Genomic DNA, 27,687 nt, shown 5'->3' on the forward strand with positions numbered 1-27,687 from the left:
GACTTGAGGTAACTCCACTAAAATGGACAATGGTTGAAAAGAATAGACATATATTTCTTCCTTTAGGAGAAACACATAAATGTATTCTACAATGACTAATATTGGTAATGTACTTGAATTTGTCATGTTACATTTGTTTATATTTTGTTAATATGAAGCGGGAATGAATTAAATCTATAGTATAATCTATATTTATATATGGTAGTAGTAGGCTTTTTCTGTGACTAGTTACAAGAGATGGATCTACCAGTTAAAAATTCACTCTGGTGAAGCCAAGGATATGTTTGTAAATCACAAACAATTTATCTTGTTTATGTAAGACAAAATAATAGGAACAAAACAGACAAATTCATGAAAATCCAATAACTGTCACAAACTGGATGTAAGAGATAGTGAAGAAACTTATTAGTTAGGATCAGTGTTGGATAAAAAGTGAGGTGACACAAGAAAAAAGATTGTCCCATTTGGCTACCCATACGTACAAGTAAGCCCCATATCCATGGAATGTGGATCTGAAATTCAAGATAAACATCATTCATGAAGCCATTTTATTCTGCTTCAAAATCACACATACCATGAAACCTGTATCATAGAAACAATTCAAAGGAGAAAAAGTGATCTTCAAGAGCAGGTGGTTTTTATAGACAGGTTTTTGTAATGTTTCAATGGCAATTGTTCTATCTTAGGAAAATCATAATTGTGTTTTTATAGACAGGTGGTCTTCAATAATATTATTATAAATAATTATTCTATTATAAATAATTTTCATATTAAAGCAGAATATTAATTAGAAGCTTGTGACTGGTAATTATAATTCTTGTGTATTGTATATTTTACATGAATCATGTTAACCAGGGAAAAATATTTTTCTTCTGTTGCCATGTAACCATCATTTTATGTTACATCTATGTAAACCAGTGAAAAGGAATTTCCTTAATGGACAAAGTTATTCTACTCTTCAAATACTTATTCATATATCATTATTTCCTATGATCATAAGTACGTGTACTATTAAACATCAGTTACCAATAATGTTGAAATATGACAAAAGGTCTAAAAAAATACAAGCACATAGAGTGTAGTACTTAAGGACTGTAAACCAGGAGTGGAAAGCTTGAGTAGTAGGTACATGTACATGTAGGATGAGCGGCTTGAGTAGACGGTTGATTGATTTGGAGAGGTGAGAGGCTTGAGATTAGAGAAGGCTGGCTAAAGTCAGCAAAATAAGTAGAGTTGCAGAGCAGGAGCGAGAGAGAAGACTTGACGCTTCGGGTACATCGACTGTCCATCTTCTTCTCGCCTTTCCATTTAAATTCTAACTTAAACTTAAACTTAAATTCTAATTTAAATGTCTTACTTCCATCTGGGAAGTGGCATCTATTTAAGTACTTTTATTATACATATTATATACTTATACTATATTAGTATAAGATCAAGCCAGATACAATTCTCAAAGATTTACCCCAAACTATCGTCAACTACTGGATTAGTTGTTCTGTGGTGAAGTTCTTCGTGTTTCTCTTCCAAGAATTCCTCTGTTAGATTGTGCCTGGTGATGATTCCCAAGATCTGAGAATGGAATAACAAAATCCAAATAGAAATGAGAGATGGGCAACTTAGTTAAAGCGACCTTCCATTGACAAATAATGGGGAAATCAAGGCTAATCTCAGAACAGAGAAGGAATTCAAGCCTTTCACTTGGCTGCACGCCTGGGGGTGTTATGTAATAGACGCCGGCATGTCTGGGATGTTGATTATATATAGGAGAGCAATAGTTAGTAGACTAACCAACCAGAAGTAAACTGCGTGTTTTCACTATGAAACATGTAACTTCACAGAGGTTATTTATTTTGGTTTAGCAATCAAGAGACCTGCTAAGAGTCTAGGAATTGGGATTGTTGGAAACTACATCTAGAACTGCGACGAACCGAGTTCATGATCGCAAGTTCGGTCAAATTTGTGCTGTCCAGACTTTTATCGCATTAGTCCGACAGGCTCTCATGACAGACGGATTATATTATGCAAGCCAATTGGCCCTTTGCAAATTTCGTATTGATTCTATTTCCCCATGATTTGTCAATGGCAGGGCGCTTTAAAGCAAGAGTAAGCTATCATCAGTCGTCAAATCTTATTAACATCTTCTTCATCACCATCACTACCACTACCTCCATATCATCAACCTTCACCACCACTACTACTACCAAAATAAACACCAAGCATCACCATTGTTTATGTCATCACAATCATCGTCACCATTAAAAATACCAGCATCCTCAATATCATTCCCATAATCATAACAAATATGTCCTCCTCTTCTATATACATCAATCATCACAAATATCTCCTAAATAGCAATATCATCATCACTGTTGTCCTTATCATGATGATGATGATCATCAATATCATCATCATCACCAAAATCATCATCACCATCATCATCAATATCATCATCATCATCAATGTCATCATCATCATCATCAGCATCATCACCATCACCATCATCATCATCATCATCATCATCATCAGCATCACCATCATTATCATCATCACCATCATCATCATCATCAATATCAACATCATCATCACCATCATCATCATCATCACATCATCACCATCACCATCACCATCACCATCATCATCACCATCACCATCACCATCACCATCATCATCATCATCATCATCATCATCACCATCATCATCATCATCAATATCATCATCACCATCACCATCACCATCACCATCACCATCACCATCACCATCACCATCACCATCATTATCATTATCACCATCACCATCACCATCACCATCACCATCATCATCACATCATCACCATCACCATCATCATCACCATCATCATCATCATCATCATCATCATCATCTTCATCATCATCACTTCTTTACCTCTCCAAAACAATTGACAACGGGGAGATGTCTGAGTCCCATGGTACGAAACAGATTGAAGACCTTTGGTGCGGGTGTGTCCGGATAGACAGTGTAGGGGCATGGTGTCATATACTTGCTCACATCCTAAATCATGAAAGGACAGGACAGTTTACAGATAATCTCTAAAGAGGTTCCTCTGATAATAATGATGATGTAAAGGACACATACGTTTCTAATAATCATTAAAATACACCTGTTTTGGTAGTCTTTCACTTAGGAGGTTTCAAGCTTCGACCTCTGAATTTCTATTGTTCATATGTAAATTTACATTATACTTTTTTAAGGCACCATGACCAATGAAAGTGAACCTGGTGCTATATTATAAGAACTAGAACAACAACTACTACTACTACTACATTTTTTCACTATATATTTTTTTCTCTGAAAAAGTGCTTCTGTGTCGAACTTACCACTATCATATTAGCATTAATGTTAGAAACATCAATGTCGTAGATGTCTAGATATCTTGGATACCTGGCCACCATATCTTCATATGTCACACCAGGCTGAGTTGAACTCTGTGATTGAAAAAAAGTACCATAGATCAGGTTGAATGGACATAAAATGAAGATGACAACATTCTTGTTCTCTTTTTTAGTATTTCCTTATTTCCTTGCTCTTTTTTTTTCTGTTCAATGTTTCCCTTTCCCATTCTCTACCCTTCTTTCATATCTCTAATTGTTTCTCTTTCTTTTTTTCTTTTTCTTCCTGTATCTTGACTTCTCCCTTCCTTCCTGTTTTCTTTTTTTCACATCTTCCTTCCTTAATAATCTCCTTCCACAAATCCTCCTTTTCTTCCCTTCTATTCAGAAATTTCTCTCTTCTTTCTCTATCTTAATTTCACATTCATTTTGTTTCTTCACTTACTTATTCTTAGCTTAGATTCTTTCACTCCATGTGTTTACCTTTTTACCTTTCACCTCTCTTCCTTTCCTCGATATATCGCTACTCGTTGAAAAATGCCATTGATTACCTGTACTGACCGGTTGCTTGCAACAGGAATTGGCCACTCATTGAAAATTGCAACTCATACGCCTGCTGCCAATTATCCATAAATGTAGGTATTCGCAAACAATTGCTACATAATTTTCTTGCAACAACCAGGGATGAAGTCACGCCCGGGGGAACTGAGGGACGAGGATGCTAGAGAGAAACTCCATTAGACTTCGCACACAGGACTTGCCCCGGGGCCAAGACCATGGCCGGCCAGGGCCCCCGTCTTACAAAGAGTTGCGATTGATCCCATCAATCACAACTATGGATGGCCAGCGACGTCAACATCTATTACGCATGTTTGATCAAAATATTTTCTAACTATGATGTATTTTCATGCATTAATCGTTTTCTTGAAAATTCACTGTGCTTCTCTTTGTTTACAAAGGACATTGTGCAAATTTCCTGGAGAAAAAATTATGACACTGATGGATTTCCATAGAGTTACGATTGATTGGAAGAATCGTAACTCATTTGTAAGACTGGACCCAGGAAACAACCCCTCTGATCATATACTCACAGAGACATTTTCAGGATAGCATGCCCCATGTTGCAGCAGGGTCACCAAGTTATCCCTGAGGAGGAGCCCGTGGAAGGTCAAAGGTCGATACTCGTCCTGGAAAACTTGTTCACTCTCACGGTCAGGTTCAGCGGTAGCCTCTTCAGTGGATGGATTTGAAGGTGAGCTGGAGAATGGAGGAAGAATAATTAAAGAGGACAAAGGAAATGCAAACATACAATTAGTGATCTTTGTTAGTCTTTGAAGTTGATATGTAATTTTTATCATACCGGTAACTGAAATTTATGTGTTAATGAAGGCACCGTAAAAGAAGTGTTCAGGCCACTGCACATCTTAAGATTTGTCTGGGACCCAATATTGAAATAAAACGTAGTAGAATTCGATGCTAATATTGAGACATGGAATATCTTACTGTGTAATGTTCTAAATCAACGTACGAACACCTACGTTCAAATCTGTTACTAGGCTATCATCCTTATTAGAAAAAAAAAGTGGATTCAATATCTAGTCGTAATGACGTCATAGTAATCATACGATTGACTACGATTTGAAACTAACTTGGCCTTTACTCCAATTAAAGGTTTGCCATACTCCAAAATAGTTATATTAGCATTCTTTCAGTTAATTTGAACATCAAATAAAAAGATATTTATCATTCACATCTTTAGAAAATGAGCAAAATGCAATTTGTTCCCAAATCGGATGGTGAACCAGTCGTAAGGTGTGCGGTGACTTTATATACCAATAACAATTATGGCAATGTGCAGTTTTCATTTTATTTATCTGGGCAAGGCATACATGTCTGTTGACTTTGAGTGACAATGTTGACTAGGGATTATATAATTATGGTGAGTCAGTTTTTTCTTCAATTTTCAGGATTAAATAACAAAAATAAGAGTAATATACATGCACACAAGTACTTAAACAATCTGAATGACAACAAGAAAGGCAGGGTAATGTGTCATTATATTCACCTGGGTGATGCATACGTTGATTCTGAGTGAAAGCGTCGTCTACCAGTTGTTGCATATAGTTCGTTGACCTGGTTGACATCATTCAGGAGAACGGACTGACCTCGGAGCTTCCTCTCTCCGGCCCTCGTCAAAGTGGCATTCTGTGAAGAAGAGTACAAATCAATGATAATAACAATAAGAACAACAACAATAACGATATTGATAAAAATATTACTGAATTAAAAAAAATATCTTAAAAAATATGAAAAAAATTTAAATAGATTTATAGTGCCCTTTTTGCCTGAGGATACAAACGGCAAACATTATTCCCTCGGCTTAAGCTACAATTTTTTCAGCAAGGCTCAATGCATTAAAGGAATCAATCCTGCCAGTATCCATTCACTTCTCCTGGGTCGAGTGCAGCACAATGTAGATACTTTTCTTGCTGAAGGAAGCATGCCATGGCTAGGATTCAAACCCACAACGAAGTGTTTGAAAGACAAGAGTCAGAACCACTAGACCATGACGAGCCTACAATACCAAACCAAATACCAAATATAACTGAACATTTTGTTGGTTTTCTTTAAATGGGATAAAAAGGCATTTTAAAATAACGTATAAATATACATGCTTATCATCTCAGTGATTTAAAAGGCACTATTTTGATACACAGCCAATGACCTTCATCGGCTCATGCGCAAGTTGTAATTACAAAGTGGCATATGATAAGACATTCACTATGTGCTATCATACTTCAACCTCAAACATGGAATACCTTAAACATCATGTTCCTACTCGTCACGGCATCAGCTGACCTCTTGACCTTTTGCCTGGGCGTTGTTTCCGTGACGACAGGAAAGGCATGATGGGTAGTGGTTCGCAGGATGTTGACCAGCGAGTGGACCCTGGTGTGAGGGTAGATATAGACCAAGTCTGGCTCCATGATGTCGTGGGCACAGAGTCTGGAGACGAATCAGAATGATGAAAAGGAATGAAATGTATGCTGAATTACAAGATGCAAAATCTGACAGCTGCTTTCTTCTTAATTGAGCACACTATTGATTCATTTTCCTGTTTTATATTAGTGAGCAGCAAGAAAATGCAATTTTTAATCACTTGGACTACATGCAGTTGGTCCACTTTTCATAAAACACTTGATCTAATACCCGAATCGTCTATTGTAATGTAGTCTAAATAAATCTCAGATAGTCCAATTTCCACCATATCTAATAATTATTTTTTCACTTTGTAGTAGTTCATCTAATCAAATAGACTAAGTGGATATTAAACAAAATGTTATAGCTTGACTGGAAATTAGACAAAATGGCAATTACATGTAGACCGAGAGATTATCAAACCAACTGGTTCTAGGAGAACTAGGATTAGACCATGTGGGATGAGACCAAATGGAAAGTAGACAAAGTGGGTGTAGACCAAGTGGCACTTTATTGAAAAAAAATAAGATACTGTACATAATCAGGATAATTAATACATAAATGGGAGGAGAGAGTGAGAGAGAAAGAAACAAATTCCAAAACTGATACCTTTCAATTTTCCTGTTAGTTTCCCATTCTAGGAGCGGCACCCCTCGTAGCTTGATGTGTATGTCGTAGAGACCTTCGTTGAAGAGATCACCCGACCACTTGGCAACCTGATAAGCAAGAAAATTAGTAATTAATCGTACTGCCCTACCATGGTCAAATGAAGAGAGTGACAAAAGCAACAGTATCCTGCTATGCTAGGTTGACACCTTTGCCTATCGTGCTGTGCATTGCTGCATTTATGTATGCTACTCATGCCCAGAAATCGAAAGGTGCAACTATTGGGTAAAGAGCAAAAATTACCTAAGTCAATCCTATGTATTCCCGAAAATACATATAAGATTTTACGGCAAATTTACTCTTGCCGTCCATAATGTCCGTTATACGGTCAGGATCAAGGTAACGTCATTATAAAAATTAGGATTCAATGCATTGCGCTGCTTCAGATCAGATGCGCGTTTGAGGGATTTTGCTTTTTTGTATTCAATTATTCATTCTTCTTTTCATAGGAAAAGAAGAATGATTATTGTTCGTATTTGCACAACGCGAATAGCAAATATTCATTTTGTGCAATGGTGAGACATTTTGCATTCGTTGAGACACTCTATTTTATATGCCTCATTGAATAGAGCATCTTTCTTTCATCTCATGCGAAATCTCGCACCATCGCACTCATGCCTATTCAATATATATATAACAACTTAAGGTTCAAATCTTGCGGTTCCAAAAATTTTTCTGACTTATTTTACAGATCAAGTATGCAATCTATTTACTGGGTCCAGTCCAGAAATTACATCTCCAATATCAAACTTCCCCAGCAAACCTTAACATTCCACATTATTAAAGAACTTGACAATAACGTCTCTCACCATGAGGGTGACCATGATAGGCAAACCATAGCTGATCTCGTTGGTAGATTCGATCAAGATAACAGTAAGGCTGATTGTCATACGGACCACGCCCCCGAGGAAAGCAGCAGCGCCTACCAGTGCAAAGGTGCCGGAGTAGATCCGTGTGTAGGATAGGTAACTGTGCAGGGAAAAACAAAAACTAAATGCTGATTGACCCAACGATTACTTATAAATAATAATAATAATAAGTGTAATAATGATAATAATAATATACTGATTTGCATATCACATAAAGTATGTGCATATAATCTACTGCGCTGTAATTAAGAGCTTATGACGATGCTTGAGAACAAATTTAGAAAAGGGGGAAAAAAGAATGTATCAGAATTAATTGAAAAGATAGGTTTTCAGTCTAAGTTTGAACGTTTCTACTGATGGAGAGGATCTTATTACATATGGCATTACGTATTCGAAAATGAAATTTTAGATACGACTGGTTCTTGTAAAATCTGTACTTAAAAGACAACAGGCATTTAAAATTGTGTGTATGGTGTCTTTAAAACAAAGACAATGTTTGCTGGATACCTTTTCAATGCATTTCCTATGAAGCGACCATAGGCAGCTCCACACAGCAACGAGGGTACAAAGAGACCGCTAGGTACAGCCGACCCATATGTCCAACATGATAGGAAGAAGAAATACATGAAGAAGAGACCGAGCGATTGAAGGCTGAAGGTACCTGATAGGAGCAAACAAAAAAAGATTCTGTAGACTCTATGGTAGCAGTTTTAATTTATCCAATCCAATCCCATCCAATCTGATCTAATAGTCATCTGGGCCCCGTCTTACAAAAAGTTGCCATTGATCCGATCAATCGCCACTATGTATGGCCAGCAACGTCAACATGTATCATGCATGCTTGTTCAAAGTTTTTCTAGCTATGTTGTATATTCATGCATTCTTTGTTTTCTTAAAGGACTAGTCCACCCCAAAAAAGTTGATTTGAATAAAAATAGAAAAATCCAACAAGCATAACACTGAAAATTTCATCAAAATTGGATGTAAAATAAGAAAACTTTAAAGTTTTGCTTAATTTCACAAAGCAGTGATATGCACATCCTGGTGGGTATGCAAATGAGGAGACTGATGATGTCATCCACTCACTATTTCTTTTGTATATTTTCATATGAAATAGGGAATATTCTATTTTTCTCCTCATTGTCAAGTGAAAAAACGATTAATTCCTTCCTGAACATGTGGAATGAGCATTGTTTAATACTATATGATTCAGTCAAGTTGGTCCTTATTGTCAAATATATAAAAAATTAAATATTGTATAATTCAAAAAATAAAAAACAAAAGAAATAGTGAGTGAGGGACATCATCAACTTTCTCATTTGAGTTGAGCATATCACTGTTTTGTGAAAAATAAGCAAAGCTTTAAAGTGTCATAACTTTGTTATTTTACATCCGATTTTGATGAAATTTTCAGCATTTTGCTAGTTTGATTTGTCTCTATTTATTGAAATCAACATTTCTCTTGGGTAGACTTGACCATTAAAGATGCACTGTGCTTCTCTTTGTTTACAAAGGACATTGTGCAAATTTCCTGTAGAAAAATTTATGACACTGATGGATTTCCATAGAGTTACAATTGATTGGATCAATCGTAACTCTTTGTAAGACAGGCCCCTGATATAGCTCTTTTTCCTTTCAGTGTACTGCACACACTCCTTGTTTGCGCCACTAATTCAATAATTCAAAACCTCAGAATGATTCATCGTTAAAAAAAATTGTCAAAAATTAAAATCTGTTTATAAACATTCAAAACTGAACATTTTTAATAAATTAAATGTGCTAACTACATGTAGTTGAACGCCTCTGGCAGTCGCACCTGCATTACGTGATTCAATATAGCAAGTGCTGACTTTGAAAACAACAATTAATAATAATCCACAAAAAATACCATTCATATAAAAATAAAATATTATGATATGAACTTAAATGACTTTGACCTTGATCATGAGATCCAAGTCTTGTGCAAGATGATCAGTGATACTTAATTACCCTTATGTCCACATTTCATGAACTAGAACTGCAAACTTTCAATGTCATAATGGCAGTTCAACAAATACCCAAAACATGGACAAAGTTCATTGATCTTAAATGACGTTTGACCTTAGTCATGTGACCTGAAACTCACACAGGATATCCACTGATACTTAATTACTCTATGTCTAAGTTACATGAACTAGATCCATATACTTTCAAAGTTATGATGACATTTCAAAAACTTAACCTTGATAAACATTCTAATGTAGACGACGCTGCCGTCGGAAAAGCGGTGCCCAAGTCTTGCTCTGCAATTATGGTTTATTAATATTATCAAGACAAAGAGAATTACCTTCCTGATGAAAGAGTTGTTTGATGGCTTGTTCTTGTGGATTAAAGAACAGAGTAGCCATGTCATTGTAGTAACCATCAGGACAGAAATAGGTCCTCACTGAGGAGCTGATCTCAGCAGGAGATGTGGAATTCTAATCAGGAAAAAAAAAAAGACATGGATATCGATAGTTTTATCCATAAAAACAAATATACGCAACATTTATAAAGAGCTACGACAGTGTTTCTACATGTATAAAGCACTGCATACCATTACCCTAGCTCAAGCACAGCTAAACCCTTAACTCTTATCAGCGCAATAGACCAGTTCGTAGTTACTGGACGATTTTGTGATAGGGAGATTTCAAAGCAAGATATTACGTAAGCATGCCTTACATAGCAGGATGAAGAAATTGAATAGACCAGGTCACTAGAATAGCACACCAATGAATACTCTACTTTGATTGCGTATTAGACATGTTGTACAATGTACTTGGCAAACTGTGAAATACTAGTCGTTCGTGGACGCATTATTATTTTTTTTTTTATGTAAATAAAAAACACAGTTCAAAAGAATAAATGAATAATCAAGACATCAAAGACATTAAATTTTAAACCACCATGTCACTTTAGTACCAATGACCTTCCTCTGATCATGCGCAGAATCTTCTTATCATGCGCAGAGTGGAACTACGAACTGGCTTATATCAAAGGCATTGTGTTCCATGAATATGGGCATAGGCTGAGATACATGTGTGAGGAGCTTTGAGGGATGGGCAAGAGTCTCATACCTAAAGCGTAAGACTTAATAATTAACGGTTGCAGACATTTTTCAATTATGCAGACATAATCATCAAATCTTGAAATCTACACGAAAGTCACATGACTCCATGTTACTTACTGTTGACGGAAGTTGTATACATTGTCCCATTGTCATGGCAGCAAGAAAGGCAACTAAAGTCGTGACCGTGGCAACTAGGATTGCCTCCAAAACCCTGTCGAAGGAAGAATCGGAAACAGAGGTGAATTTGCATCGCATAGAGCAAAAGTAACATTAAGTTACATACAAACTGCTTTACAAAATAGAAAGCCATACATGTTTTTCGTAAAAGTGTGAAAATCTCGAAAGCAGCTAAGAGGTGGAGCGTTGTGGCCCAGTGGATTAGTCTTCGGACTTTGAAACAGAGGGTCGTGGGTTTGAATCCCAGCCATGGCGTAATTTCCTTCAGCAAGAAACTGATCCACAATGTGCTGCACTCAACCCAGGTGAGGTAAATGGGTACCGGTAGGAAGTAATTCCTTAAAAAGCTGTGTGCGCTATGAACGCCTAGCTTAGCCAGGTAATGTAGGAGCGCCTTGAGCACCTAACAAGGTGGATATGTGCGCAATATAAATACCCTGTATTATTATTAAGAAGTAATGCAATTTATTGATAAGGCAACAAAAAAAATAGCAAAACTTTAATTGGTGTAACCCAACCAACCCTACCAAAATATGACCCACCAAATAAAAGTTGTTGCCCGATACTAATTTTCATACTTTTCCTCTTCTTTTTTATAATGTTGGTAAAATCAAATAATAATCAAAGGAAACATGTGCCTGAGCAACCCTTAATCTCCATATAAAACTGAACCAGGAGCTCTATCATACCATACTTACCTCCCCACAAAATAACAACGACCGACTGATCCATTGACCCTATTGTCTCCCCAAATAACGGCAAACATACAATTTTTAAAGGGCCTATTCAAGAAATAAATAAAAATATTGTTGGCTCACCTTGCCGCTTTCCGTCTCATGACCGGATTCTGGAGGCGACAGACTGTGATGAACGTATTGATGGCATTGAAGAGCGCCCCCAATAGTCCACCAACAAAACCCATGGCAATGAAGATTAGCAAGTCGAATGCTGTCCATAAATTGCACTTTCCTGAACCACACTGAAAAATATAAATTGACACATAATTCACTAGCTATTAACACATAAATTGAAAATATATCTACTTGTATATAAAGCCCAGCTCACACTATGCGATCCGGTTCGACCGATTTTTCAAGAAAAGGCATTTTGCATTGAATATGAAAGTTCCAAGAAGTAAAATCATTTTATTTAAAGTTTGGCATATTGTTAGGAAAACTAAAATCATATTTTTACTTTGCGGCAAGCCCTATGGTCGGAGTAAAGTCCAAATCGGCTTCAAGTCGCAGCCGATGATGACGTCATTACGATTTGGAATTGAATTTGTTTTTATTCATTCAGGGAGGCTCTAACTGGACTGAATTTCGATTTCAGTAGTCCTACCACCATTCTGAACTCTGATCTGTAATACTTTATTAGTTTGAATATCCATATCAAAAGTTATCACAATTAATTTGAAATTCGGATCGCAACAAATTGCACAGTGTGAGACGGGCTTTATGTAAAGTTACCTCTCCAGTGTGAGTCAGAATAAACCTTACACCTCAAACACCTGCCAATTTAATGAAAATGCCCGTTAGACCCATCCATACTTTTTATATCCTAAAGTGAAAGAGTATCTCGTCCAAAATAACCTGATACCAATTAATATGATACAAGTATATTTACGCTTGGATAGTCAAAAGATATTCTTTTTTGTGCAAGTCAATGTAAGGAAGGGCTGCAGTGAATGAATCAAAATGTCCATGAAGTGATAACCATACAAGATTTTGCAGTAAGACATCACTGCGAAGACCTTTTTGCTGAAACTGACATGAAAATTGATTAATAACCACTTTCTAGCATAAATTTTCATTGAAATTTAATTGAAAAGGTATCTTGGAATAAATTTTGCTGCAACCAACATCGAATTATGACGTTATGGACATCTGGATTCATTCATCACATTTATAGCAGTAGTGACTTACTGTCACAAAAATTCAATTCAAATAAATTCAAATAAACATTTATTTTCTTCCAGTTCATTAAATTTTTCGTATACATTAATTCATACAAAAATCAATTTGATTTACAAAATATAAATATGTACATGTTGGGTTTAAAGAAGAAGGCGTATACCCTAACTGAATTTTAGTTCATAGAAAATAATACCAGCTGACTATCCAAGCGTAAAACATATACCAAATAAAAATGGTATCAAGTTATTTGGGTCAAAATCCCGGGGGGGGCCACTTCCATTGACGAGCGGATACCATGCGCGACCATGGGGTCTCGAAAAGCACCCTAAACAAGTATTTTCAACATTCTGAAAATGCACCCCTTACCAAGTATTGGCGTGCGAAACCCTACCCTTAACAAGTATTGGAAACAAAACGATACTCTTGTCAAGTATTCCCTGAATTGACCCCCTAAACAAGTACAGCGATATTTTATGTCACGGACGTCGGTCGTCGGTACCTACATCATTGGGTTTAGTACAGCCCCACCTTGCGCAAATCGTACTCTAAACATGTATAGTGTTGACTCTTGGGGCAAAAAGTACATCCTTTATAAAACATTTTAGTCTTAATTTTTTTACACCCTTGCAAATTTGACCCTAAACACGTAGCTTTCTTAGCGAAAATAGATACCTTTTTTCATTATTTTAGTGTTTTTGACACCCTTATTATGTTACGTACGTAACGTGCCCTATCTTGAAAAAGAAATCCTTTTTACGTGTTTTTTTGGTCGCGCATGGTATCCACTCGTCAATGTAAGTGGCCCCCCCGGGGTCAAAATACTCTTTCAGAACATATATAACAGCTTTGTATTCATGATGTGTGTACTCGTTAAATTGGCAAGTTCTGAGGTGTAAAGTTTTTTCAGACTATTACCTTAAATAATCCAAAGTCAATCAGACCTGGCTGGCTTAGTCCTCCCCAATCTCCAAAGTTGATACCAGACATCAAGAAATTGAGGGCAAAAGTTGCACACATTGCACAGAAAAACTAGAAAAGAAAATCAATGAACATTATAAGTACAGGAGATGATAGAAATGTTTCCATAATTTAAAACTTTGACAGGAAACTAATAATCATTGTTATGAATAAATTTCATCCTCCATATTTAAATGGGGCAAACTGAGAATAGTCTTGCAACATTTTCTGTATAATCATCAATATTACTATTATGGTTATTATTGTTCTTACTATTCATATTGTTATTATTTTTATTATTATCATTATTATTATCATTATTATTATCATCACCATCATCATCATCACCATCATCACCATCATCATCATCATTATCATCATCTATTATTATTATAATTTATTATTTTTATCATTATCATGAAACACACCAATTAGTTGAACTCACTGTTCTCCATGTTAATGCTTGGTTCCAAAATGAAGACCCCTCTTCTAAGCTGAATAATACACCACCTATAGGAGATCCAAAGGCAGCTATGGTGCAAATAAAGACCGACAGGAATACATTAAATCAAACTTTAATTTTTAACTTACTAACAATTTTTCTTTAATCCACTGTTTAAATTAAAGAATCTCCCTTAATGATAACAATAGATTTCAATTCAGCTGACAGTACAATGAAACTTGCTGATAAATATTGAAAACAAGATTTTGAAGTCCTGAAGGTGTTGCTATTTTAAAAATTGAAAAATATGTTTGATATGTTAACAATGCAATAAAATGACGCCTAAAATGTTTACAAATAGAAATATACATGTACAAAATGATACTTGTCGAATATACCTCATTTCTGAGAGATTGACAAAACAATCATGGCATTAAAGATAAATACCAGCTGTGGAAACAATCTCAAAATGAGTTCGAACAAAATCCAATGAAATTATCACCAAAGTGTTAGCATGTATAAATAACAAAATATCTGCCAGATAGCTCTGGAAGAAAATGAGTAATTGCTAAGAAAAAAGCAAAATAAGCACGGAATTCCATCAAATGTCTGGTATTTTTTGAAGCAATATTAATACACTGTCCCACATTTGCTTTTCTGTGTTAGTGATCATCAGAATTATTGATTTTGAGCAAAGATTTCATGATTTTACAAAGATAAGTCTACATTAATGTATCAGATCTAGTTTATGATGATATTTTGACAATTAACCTTGATTTAAAAAACTTTCTTTTGAAATAATTGTTTGCTGCAACTACTGTCTTTTACCTTTAAGCCGGATGCCTGGGCTTTTTAAAACATTCAAACATAAACTTACCTGCCACTCCTGCTGCTGCTCCACCCGACACAAAATCCCTCTTATCTCTGTAAAAAAAAACCAAATGGTTTCGTTTAAAACATTGCCCCAAAAGTCCTCCAAATTATCAAAAATTCTGCATCGGCTGTCTTATAACATCTACACTTGTATCCAGTGCAGTTTCCAATCAAATTTGTCTTATCAATGTTTGTATACACAGTTGGATGATTAATTTACAGTTTGATTGTGACACTGATATAAAGTATACATTTGATCAGTTTGGTAAATTAAGTGAAATAGTTGATTAGTGAATTAGTTCAGAATTATGTTCATTGGTTCACTCACCTCACTCACTAACCATCCAAACGACTGTCTGTCCTGTCTATACATAAGGTTTTTTTTTACAAAAAAATAAATTATCTTCAATGTTGAGGCTTACCTATCAGTTCTAAAATATGGGAAGTTAAAGTTGAGCTTGCGGAATGTGATGCTCTGGAATTGTGGGATACCTGCTCCAACGATAGCACCGCTGTGGATCATTGGCCCTTCTTTCCCAACAAATAATCCTGAAAAAATGAAAATACTTTCGTGGTGAAACTTAATCCTTTCATGGAAAGCATTATCTGGAAAAGACAAGACGCCTGTCCATCAAGTAAGCAAACAAATAGTCACTCCGCTTTTAAAATTTTGTATCTCAAATTAAATAAAAATTGAGGGCAGCTCACAAAAAGCTGTATTTTAGAAATATGACACATTGGCAACTTCATACTGACTGAAAACAGTTGCCTAATTCATGTAGAGAACTGTTTCTAGGTAAAAAAAAAAGGTTTTAGCAGCCCAGCGACTAAATACTACATTAATACTCAAATATCTCTGAAATATATTGTTGAAAACTTGAAATACAGTTTATCTTTGTAGAAACATTGATGGCAGGAAAAATATAGTTCTCCAATTAACAATGGTCTCCATTTAAAGTGACACATTTTTTTTTGCTCCTGAGAAAATTACTTTGGGTTTTATTTTGTCTAGGATATAGGGTGAGGGGTGCGATAGGGTTTAATTTTCGATTTAGGATAGGGTATACTTGTGTTAAATCTAGGGTTGAAGTTGGCGATTCCATTAGTGTGTGGAATTCACAGCAGAGCAATTGTCACCAAAGCAAACATCATGGAAATCCATTTCATGTTTTTTTACAAATATTGCTATTGTGAAAATTATAACTTTAAATAAGTCAGCAAACCATCACCAAAACATAAACATTCTGTAGAATGACAAGTTCTGTTAAGCTCACCTCCTGCCACACTGAAGAGTACTCCAACAGCCTTGGACACCAGGGTCTTGAGACGCACTACATGAGGTACTTTGACACCGTTCAGGTAACACTTGATCTCTGGTATCCCGGATCCACCAGCAATGGGCTAGAATAATAACAATAATGATTTATTAAAATTATCTGACTATACACAGCGCTTTAATAAAACATCGGGATTGCGTCCTTAAAGGGGTACCACGGTCTGAATAAACAGAGGAAAATTCATCAGGCAAAACATTGAAAATTTCATGAAAATCCGATAACCAATAACAAGATTATTAAATTCTAAAATTTTGAACAAATTTGTTATATGCACAACACTATCTAAAAATTCTTGTCAAGTTTGATACAGTGTTATGCATAGGCACTCTACAGAGTAGTGCCAAGCACTATGGGCTAGATGCCATACTACAGAAAGTTGTACAGGACATAAGAATTCTTGAAGAAGGAGATCTATGTCGCATTGCAGTTGCTAAAGCGGTGGGTGACAATCTCGTGAACAGAAAATTGGGATGCACTTAATCATTTTGGGGGAATTACCCATGTCATCATTGCAAAGTGCTAAACAATGTATTGAGGAAACAATGTGGAGCAGACATGGCTCTTGAGAGAAACGTTCAAAACTCAGATGAAGATGTTGCACAAAATAATCTACATGAGAATGGAATTCGGAAAACATTGATTTTGAATGAGTTACAAACATTTCAAGATACTATGAATTATGCTCCAGTCATAATGCATGACATGTTAGAAGGCGTATGCATGTGTGAACTGAGGCTAGTGATAAAGCATCTTGTTACTTCTCAATCACTTACTCATGCAAAGCTCAGTGAGAAAATAACAACTTTTTGATTATGGATTCCAAGATGCATCAAATAAACCAAACTGTATAAATGATGCAGACACCTGGAGACTAACACATCTTGCAACCTAGGCAGCACTACTAGCATGAGAGAATGAGAGAAATCTACCAACACTATCCTCAAGATGACAGGTCCTGAAGCTATCTTCCTTCTTCAAGGTGGTCAAAGGGTTGATCCAAGCCGTTCCTGTATAAAAATTTTTGATCAAAGCAAGACCCAAACGACCAGTCAAGACCAAACTATTTAAAGACTTTAAAATGCAAAATATTATAGAAAGTAGTGAACCACAACACAGGTTACACGATCCATCCAACAAACACTGAGCAATTGAAACAATCATTTTTTGTAAGTACCCCTTTGGCTTGGAACCATCTCCCATCAGAGGTAGTGAACAGCACATCACTAGAGGTGTTCAAGTCAAAAATTGAAAAGAGCCACCTACGATATGACTAGATATCACCAAGCCCTCTCTCACCCGCAGAATTTATACCAATTGGTCCAGCAGTGTTTACATCCAGATCCAGAATCAATCCAAAGCTGCTGGTCAAAGTGCCTCTCAGAGTTGGTGCCTCATGCGCCATTTTTGCCTGATGATGGGTGATCTTGTGGAGGCGGACAAAGAATACTGAGAGGTAACTGTTCTATTACAGAACATATATAATATATTTAATATATTAGGGGATCCACGCTCTACAAGCAGTGCTTCTTAATGGATCCCCTCATTTCCAAACAAGCTTTTGTTAATACTATATAATTTCTCATAATCAATCTGTAGCTGATTTGTAACTACATTTTATCTGTATTTGTATAAATATATATGATGTATATTTGATTTGTATTTGTATATGTATACGATGTATATGATAGAAATGGAAAACTTAACTTTAACTTGAAAGAACATAGACATTACATTTTCTCCAGGAATAGCTAGGGAAGACTAAGAGCAACTGACAAGAGACCACCATGAATTGTATCTCCAGGTCTTTGGGGAGCACCTAATACTGAAACACCACTTCATGATTCATTACCCAAAGGCTATTAGGTTTATTTGACAATTGCGACAGTACTGGACATTCAGGCTCAAAGCGAAACACAATATCCTAACGCAAAAGCTCATCTGAATTGTAACTTAAAAAAACAGGTGTTATTCATTGGGTTTTTATCAAGACTTCTCTTGAAAGTCCTTATTCCAGATTTCCACACCTCACCAGTTGTTGTTTGAGTGACTAGATCTAACGTTAGGCTAGATCTAACGTTAAGCTGATCTACTTCTTTTTACTTAGCAATAAATATAACATATTACATAGTTTCTTACCAGACATATTTTGTCTTTTTATGCCAATATGGGGTCTGCCAAGACTAAGCGTGACCACGATCCACCTTCTCAATCTCAGGTTAGCTATTCTGCCGCACAAACAGGTGGTAGATCTAGGAAAAAGCAGCTAAGCAGAGCCAAACCCAAAGGAAGGGGAATTCTTCCCCGATAGTACTACTGTGCTAGTAGTGGTGCTCCTAATTTCAAAGTGAAACGTATGGAGTCAGGGCCTAATATTAATGATGTGTCTGGTGAAGCTACAAATTCTTGTGGAATGAACCTGTCTATTGTTGAGTCTGGGCGAGGGATGATTCAATGCGATTGTTGCTATCTCTGGCTTTGTCTCTTTTGTGCAGATGTGTCCCCTGACTTGTATGGGACTTTGACCAACACTCCTAATCTAATTTGGTGTTGTGCTTTAACCCAAGAGCTCTATCAGCTATGAAATGTGATCATGATATCGAAAGTCGCTGCAATGCATATCTTGAAGAGGTAACTGGACGTATCGAAACACTCGAGAAAAAGATATCAGGCAAGGTTGACCGGTGTGACACAACTCCTTTAGTTAAGGCGTCAATGCAGAGTGTTCAAACAACATTGCAAAATCTCTAGCAAAAAGGCATCAATTTAAACTTTGCCAGGACATGATCAGAGAGCGACGATTCAGTGATTCATCCTTGGAAGTTGGCCCCGAATCAAGTGTCCTGCTCATCCGAGTGGACATGGACCTACTACTCCGTAGGTCCATGGTGTAGATAACACAGAAGTCATATCTAAGCAATGGGTGATATCCCGTGTAAGAATTAACATAATATATCTCAGTTTTGGAGATCAAATGCTCCCCAGATGATCAAAGAACTTTACTTGTTTTTCCCAACTGACCACATAATCAGTATATCTTTACATTTTGAGAAAATAAAATCACCGAATTCAGTAGAAGGAAAATTACACAAGGACTCTGGGCTAATTTGCCCCAAGATAGAGCCTTGGAAAACTGAAGCAACGAGCCTTTGAAATTCTCTTATGGTTAACCCTCAATCTCCCGGGGTATTTTGATTCTTGTCATTCCGGATGGGGGGGGGGGGGCCATTATGGCCCCCCCTTAAGATCTCAGCCGTGGATTGCGCGATCACAACGAAAATTTGCATGATGGTAGAGAATGACGTAATCTACGCAGTTGCATTGGTAAATTTCACTGAATTCATAAATTTTTATTTTATATGAATTAATTATGCTAATTTATTCATGAAATCATACTTTTTGCTCTGATTCACTAAATAAAGCTCCTACATGTAGAATGCTATTTTTGGTGAAAATATTCTTTATAGCATTCCTAACAATTGTGAATGAAAAAAATTATGGTACCAAGACCGATTTCTTATGTATTTTATTGTTTTTTAAATTTCTTATGTATTTCTTTGTTTTTTTACTTTATGTTTTTTATTGTTTTTTCGATGGAAATCGTTCCAGACTTAATTCTGATCATAAACAAGGCAAAATTAATTAAGTTTAATCATCAAAAGTAGAAATAATGATACATTTATGAATTTTGGCCAAATACACAATTTGCATTGGATTTGTACATGAAATCACGTTTATGAGCAATTTTGGGTCTGACATGCACTTACATAATGTTGCGTAATGTCGTAACCGGGTACCCGGGCGTCACAAATTTGGTCTCAAAATTTGCGCGAGACTTGAAAGTAAAAAGTCAGTGAGCGGCGAGGTCAAAAAATTTTGCGCAGCAGATATATCGCAAAAATTGTCGAGGGGGGGGGGGCCATAATGGCCCCCCCCCCCCGGGAGAATTAGGTTTAAGTCAAATACAAAATGTAAATCTTGAGTGGTGAGGTAAAAACAGCCCCAAAAAGTTTTTGAATGATTTTCTTGCTGCTCAATAGCAAGTTTATTTCAGAAACATTTACCCATTGCATGTATTTCCAACTAGGTTTGATTCAATCTGTTGGCTACCAAAACCAATGACCATTGTTTTGGAAAATAGTATTGAACAGATGAATGTAGAACTTACCTCGAGCGCTACCAACAGACTTGCTATGAGGACAAATATAACATTGAAGGCTAGGAGGATCATGAGAGGCACACCAAGGCACTTGTACCTGGAACAGTCACCCAAGTCTGAGCAGTTATTCAGTCAAGTTTATGTGAATCAAAATCAAAATTAGAAAAATAAAATAGAAATCCAGAATTGTTCAGGGTGCACTCAAGCATGTTATGTGCACACTGAGAGAAATTTCCAAGCAGTCCAGAAAAAAAAAGATGTCAAATAAACTCTTGCATCTCGTCTTCTCATTAAACCATCTACTTTTAACAGTATGGAGAAAAATAATTACTTTTTTAGATAATCTCATTTTTTCATTTGTATTTTGAAGGCCACACTACAATTTTGGATATTAGCAGAGAACCTTTCTTGGTTTTGGGGTGGCACGTCACAAATCATTATTTCATATAAACATGTGCACCCAAATTGGGTCCTAATTGTGATGTCACCCATATGCATTAATCACTGGCTGGTCTACTCTGAGCCAAACAGATCCAAGGATTTCACTAATCTAAAACAGCAAAAAGCATTGACGACTTGCTGTTGGAAATGCTTACCCTGTTTCAAAAGAGTTTATACAACTATATGGTATCTTTGCCCTTATTATAATTTCCATGGCAACATTGATTGTGACTGGTGGCTGAGCCCTGTTGCCATGGTTATTGCCATAATGGTAAACATTACCATAGTTGTAACTCTGTATGAAAAGGGCCCCTGATCTTTTCTCATTATTATCATGAATGTAGCATGAGTGGGAATGTAAGAACAATCGATCAAGTGTGTTAGTGCAAGTGTAAATATAGGTGTAAATGTTTTTATACCTTATAGGAAATTAAAACAATTATCTTATTTTACTTGATTGCAATGTGAATCTCCCCAACATGTGAGGGAAGCAGTCAAGATTTCAAAGGATACAATTATCAACTGTTCCAAGTTTCCAATCACTCAGCAATCCAACAAAGTAGTTGATGAAAACAGCTACCTGAGGAAGCAAACACAATGATTATAACTTATAAGGCATCTAAAAAAGGTTATAGATCAAAACTAAGATTGACTACACATGACTCTACATGTAGACGTGTATATGGCAATTTTGGTTTAATACTAAAAGAGTTAATAAACTGTCATGTAAATGATTTCTCTTGACAAAGTTGGACTAATGGGGCGTTGCAAGAAACTTGCAATCAATTGCATTTCTATTTTTGGTCCGTAAATTAATAATATGTCCTGCAATTAATTGCAAATCTGTGATTGATTTCTAATCTGCTTCTTGAAACATGTAGTGTGATCTCACTTGCTACAATTAAACTTGATCTATCTGTTGTAAAATTGCAACAGAATATTTTCAATTGATTGCAAATATTTTCTTGCAACATCCCCTAAGCCAATCAAAGGAAATAATTCGTCATCAGTCATGGTAAATTTTGCATCAGCCAATCAGACACAATGGATTCTCTTGACAAATTTGACCTCAGCCAATCAGGGGCAATGATTTCTCCTGACAAATTTGACCTCAGCCAATCAAAGGCAGTAATTTCTCCTGACAAATTTAGCCTCTGCCAACCAGAAGCAATGATTTCTCCTGACAAATTTAGCCTCTGCCAATCAAAGGCAATGGGAGTTTTTGTTTGTGAAAGTAGTGGGGCAATGATTAATATCTTATGTTTTTCTTAATAGATTAATTCTTTAATGACCATTCCCCCAAATCTTGCACACGTTTCACACTATCATAATGGGATAATTTATAAATCTCTTTTATCTTATATGGGCAAGAAACAAAGAGAAAGGTGACTAAGCGTAAGAGAAGATAAAACAAATCAACTTGATTATTTCTACGTGCTCACCAAACCGGTTAAGATACCAATAGCAGCTGTCATGATCCATCGAAAGACTTCAAGATGCCGACTTGCCCATGATGTCTTAGCCTCCAACATCTCAGTGTGGATTTGACTATAACATGTATCATAGTCAAGACTCTGTTGGGAATAATGCGAAGACCAAGTTCTCAAAGCCATCTTATTAAAGTTTTATTCATTTTTCAAACATCATTAAGTCACTGCATCAATTACAAGGATTTACAGACCTGTATCAATCAGATATGATTATTTAGGTCTGGGATTGACCTTTAACGTCACCATCTGAAAGACGTGACCTGGGGCGGTATTCTGAAAACGTTCTTATCTTAATTTTGTTCTTATCTACGTCACGTTCTCAAATTGGTATTCTGAAAACGTTCTTATCTTTTGTTCTTATCTTTTTCTTATCTTGCTTTCCATCCTATGCTGAGCGCGTAAATTTGTTACACGCGCATAATACAAAAGCGCGCTAAAAAGATAAGAACAAAATAAAGATAAGTGGTATTCTGAAAGCGTTCTTATCTTTTATCTTTCTTATCTTTTACGATATTTATGATAATATTTAAGATAGCTAGAGGGTTATCACATCTCACGATGTTCGCGTTCTTTCTTGCTAAAAAAAGATGGCCACTGGTAATAACATGTATTCTTTCCATCCTTTCTTTTATCCACCCTTTATTTTGTTTTTCACCTTTTTTTCTATCCTTTTGTCTTTCTTTATCTATTTTCAATTTTTCTTCCTTTCTATCTGTCTATCTTCCTTTCTTTCATTCTTCATTTATATCTTTTGCTTTATTCTTTTGAATTTTTTAATCTCTTCCTTATTCTTATTTTACTTTGTTTCATTTATTCTTTCTTCCTTTTTTATTTTCCTTTTTCGTTCTTTTTCTTTCTTTTAATTAACCTTTCTTTCGATTTCTTTCTTTAGTCTTTATTTTTGCTTTAATTTCTCTTTCATTGTTTCATTTTCCTTTTTTCTCTCTTCCTTCACCTTTTACATTTTTTTATTCCTTCTTTTTCTCTTTCTCTTTTTTCTTTCACTCGTTTTTTCAGTTTTTTCAGTTTTTTATTCCTTCATTTTATCCTTTTAATCTTTTTTTGGTCCTTTTTCGTTTATTCCTTTAAGTTTCTTTCTTTCCTTTTCTTCATTTAAGTTCTTTTTGCTTGCTTTCTTTCGTTTACTCTTTCATTATTTTCTGCTTTGTTCCTTTCATTTTTTTTTTCTGCTTCATTCTGACCCTTTTCTGTCTCCTTTCTTACCTACTTACTTTCTTTCTTCCTGTTTTATTCTTTATTCGTACCTGCTTTATTTACCTTTTTTCTTTACTTCCTTTCTTTCTTCCTTCCTTCCTTCCTTTCTTCCTCCCTCCCTCCCTTTCTTTCTTTCTTTCTTTCTTTCTTTCTTTCTTTCTTTCTTTCTTTCTTTCTTTCTTTCTTTCTTTCTTTCTTTCTTTCTTTCTTTCTTTCTTTCTTTCTTTCTTTCTTTCTTTCTTTCTTTCTTTCTTTCTTTCTTTCTTTCTTTCTTTCTTTCTTTCTTTCTTTCCTTATTGTGCACGTGTCTCGAAATAATAATCAGTCATTGCGTATAAAATGCCTATTTCGCGCAATGCGCCAGAAACAGTGTTCGCGCAGTGCCCATGATATTCTCTTGACATAAGGAACGCTTCTATTGGTTAAACTGACAATATAAAGCGCATTTTGATTGGTAATATCCTAAAAAATGGGCGTGTTGAAGATAAGGAGGCAGTCCTTACAGAGATAAGAACGCGTTAAGAAGATTTTCAGAATACCGATTTGCAATGATTTTAGCGTCTTCTTATCTCATTGAGATAAGAACAAAGATAAGAACAAAGATAAGAACGTTTTCAGAATACCACCCCTGGGCTCTAACCAGTCACGAACCTCTGAATCAATTTGTAACTTCCCCATGCAGCTTTGGGTTACAGACGTAAGCCACAATGTCCAGTCAAATAAATATATATGTTAAAAATTATATAATATTTACTACTTTATTGGTACAATATCAATCCAAATAGTAATACCACCAAAGAGGCTTTACTTTGTAGACTTGGAACGATTCCCCCATTCCACGTCAGTCCCAGATGCAAATAATTGTATCTGATTCTCAATGGTCCGTACCCTCCCCCACCCCTCCCTCAAAACCAAATTTATATTCCAATTGGTATAAATTTCTTGGCAGAATTTTCAAGCATTGCAAGAAGGTATTTTACTTGAAATTTATGTAAAAAAATAAATGATGAAAAATTATATCGATCCCAAAGCCTTAATCCCAATTGATATTGAAATTATATAAGAAAGCTTTCTTACATCATAGTCTTTCGTAGGCAAGTGTGAACGGTGTCCATGTTGGTGTGATGCTAGAGATTCCTGGATGAAACAAAGACAGAAAAAGTAAAAGCAATGTCACTCAAAACCATGTACATTTTCACAAAGTGAAGTCACATTGCATTACATATAGTGGTTTCAATGGAAGCCACTTTAGTAAGTCATGAGAGGTACATACAGGCTCCCAGGCTCCCAGGCTCCATGGGGAGTAAGCCTACGTCAGTAAAATGACTGTTCTCTCCAGGAGCCTCCAGGGGCCCGTTTCTCAACACCGTCATAAGTCTAACTTCTTGACTAAGTCGGAGATAGTGAGCTACTTCACTTGTCTGCTGTTTCACGTAGCCCTCGTTGCCAAGATCGGATACAACAACCTCACTAAATATTTATGACACCTCCGAACCTGTCATAACTTTTATTCTTAATGACGTAGTGGCATCACGTGGGTAGACTATGACATGCAGAAGTGCCTCGAAAGTTGAAAATTATAATCTTACGTAATTAATCATATAAGTTGAAATTACATTGCAAAACAAGTGTGATAGGTCATTCAATAATAATTGCAATACACAGAAACTATAAAAAATGTTGGTAAAACGCAACAAAACCAATCATTTTGAAATATCAAAATAATTGAATTGATAAAGATTCTACCACGTCAGGCCATCTATAGTATAATAAGTATAACTAAACTAGACTCGTATTCGTTGTTTTCAGACCACTATCAACATTTTGATAAATTATATCTCTAATTTATGCAAAGAATTTGTCAAATCGTGTTTGTGTAACTTAAGATTTCAAATATTTATGTTACACTATATTTTGATATTTCGAACCATAAATAAACGTATAATTATCATTATTTTACAAATGAAACCTTGTGGTTTACTTCCATAAACTATCAAAATTTACTCTCCCGGGGTCACCCATATCCATCTCAACGTCCACATGTAATTTTTTTAGTCATTAAATGAATTATTCATAATTTCATTTTCTCTGCAATTGATTGCTCCTGTCTTTATGGTCTAAGTATGCAAGGTACAAATTCATCAAAATAAATTAATTGAAGTTTTATCATATTTTTGCTTTTTAAAAATTATGCTATAAATATTGTGACTAAGTCTAAGCTAGGCTACGTCTCGTCTGCTAATATTTCTACCGATGGTATCGATATCAAGGGATTCTATACTATAGGAAGCCTTTCGTGAAATGGGTTTAGTAAGATTGGAACTAACTCCGAGGTTGGTGGATAAAGATATGACTAACTTGTCCTGGACTAGACCAAAAGCTTCGGTCTGTGTTATGTTGGTTGTTCAGCTGAACTCCGTTGGCTTCACTCACCAAATACAGAGACCGAAGTTCTAGCGCGATCTGTACAGGGGACTCAATGGCCATATGTTTATGTACTTAAGATCGGATAAAACGAGGAAGTGAATTTGCGCGACAGCCGAGGTAAGTCACTGTTTTTGTTCCTTTTAACTTGATTTTTCTCCGTTTTTTGGCAATTGATGCCAAGAGGGAATATTAATTTGCATTTTGGTCGCGTGAATTTTCAAAATTTTTAGTTAGGCCTACTCATTAAAGACAAAAATTGAAGAGCCCCGACGGGGGGATTTTGCATTGCAAGTCCCCTAATGGTGGCTGCACGCTAGCGAGCCGTCTGTGTATGAGGAGAAATTAAAAAAAAAAAAAAATGTTAAAAAACTCCTCGAAACAGACGGCTGCCAGCTGTCTAGTCCTGGACCTGGTGTTGAGAAACGGGCCCCAGCTACGTGCACGTCAGACAGTGGTATGACTCCAGTCAGGCCAGGAGCCTCCTGCCAGATCGGGGGCAGGCAGGTCCCTGAACTTGCTGAAGAACACCGTCACATTATTACATTTACTTTAGCTAGTAAACTCCATGAACTCACCAGCTCTTCGTCTACTGTTCTTCTAGGAGTACTGCAACATGTAAAACACGATGTTAGGCAGCAATTACGATCTGTGTGAGACATATCAGTGACTCAATTTTTATTGACTATAATCTTGTCCTGTTGCGAGAGTTTGGGCTGGTTAAACGTTTGGGTTAAAATTTCGCTGACACAGTAGTACGCGCGCGCGCTGGAGCTGCATGCATGCGCTCTGTCGATCGTAAAATGGCGCGCCTAGCGCCTGCACGAGGGGTACGTATTTAACTGATATCAGCAAAATGTGGGCGGAGACCTTAATTGCGCTGCTGTCGTCTGCTAATAAGTTCTTACAATATTGCATCCCTTTCCCTATACCATTTCCCTCGATACTTTTCTTAATCGTGGGACTTTCTTCTTTTGGGCAGGAATTAGTTGGGGTAGCCGGGCAGGACCACTCGGAGCCCCCCCCCCCCATCTGCACACCAGTGACTGAATGTATCCGCAACTCGCAAGCCTCTTCCTTTCTCACATTTGTGTTTCGCATTCCCCGCCCGGCATTCTTTTTCTCCCCTCTATTTCCACCCCTCGACCATGTCTATCAGTTGTGTAACTACGAGGGGGGGGGGGGGGGGGGCATGGGGGGGCATGGGGGGCACGTGCCCCCCAATCGGCTGCCCCCCCCAAAAAAAAAAGCGGAGAAAAGGGAGAAAAAGAAGGAAGAGTAACGTAGTGAGA

At 36.3% G+C, this 27,687-nt stretch overlaps 1 protein-coding gene across 1 annotated transcript; it reads right to left on the reverse strand.

Annotated features, from left to right (window-relative positions):
• Positions 1 to 1,345: 1,345 nt before the first annotated feature.
• On the reverse strand, positions 1,346 to 27,156 carry LOC129276669 (H(+)/Cl(-) exchange transporter 6-like). The gene is made up of 22 exons (XM_064109560.1): positions 26,974 to 27,156; positions 25,049 to 25,108; positions 22,709 to 22,840; positions 21,780 to 21,846; positions 20,835 to 20,941; positions 16,607 to 16,733; positions 15,755 to 15,881; positions 15,337 to 15,383; positions 14,463 to 14,548; positions 13,976 to 14,089; positions 11,963 to 12,123; positions 11,085 to 11,178; positions 10,206 to 10,338; positions 8,387 to 8,540; positions 7,820 to 7,979; positions 6,954 to 7,060; positions 6,185 to 6,371; positions 5,431 to 5,570; positions 4,457 to 4,622; positions 3,354 to 3,461; positions 2,902 to 3,027; positions 1,346 to 1,569 (listed from the first exon to the last, which is right to left on the reverse strand). Exons 1-22 carry the CDS (start codon positions 27,055 to 27,057, stop codon positions 1,459 to 1,461), a joined length of 2,598 nt encoding a protein of 865 aa, XP_063965630.1. The 5' UTR covers positions 27,058 to 27,156; the 3' UTR covers positions 1,346 to 1,458.
• Between the last annotated feature and the right edge of the window lie 531 nt (positions 27,157 to 27,687).

Source organism: Lytechinus pictus, chromosome 14 (genome assembly GCF_037042905.1).
Source record: "Lytechinus pictus isolate F3 Inbred chromosome 14, Lp3.0, whole genome shotgun sequence".
In the NCBI taxonomy this organism is placed as follows: domain Eukaryota; kingdom Metazoa; phylum Echinodermata; class Echinoidea; order Temnopleuroida; family Toxopneustidae; genus Lytechinus; species Lytechinus pictus.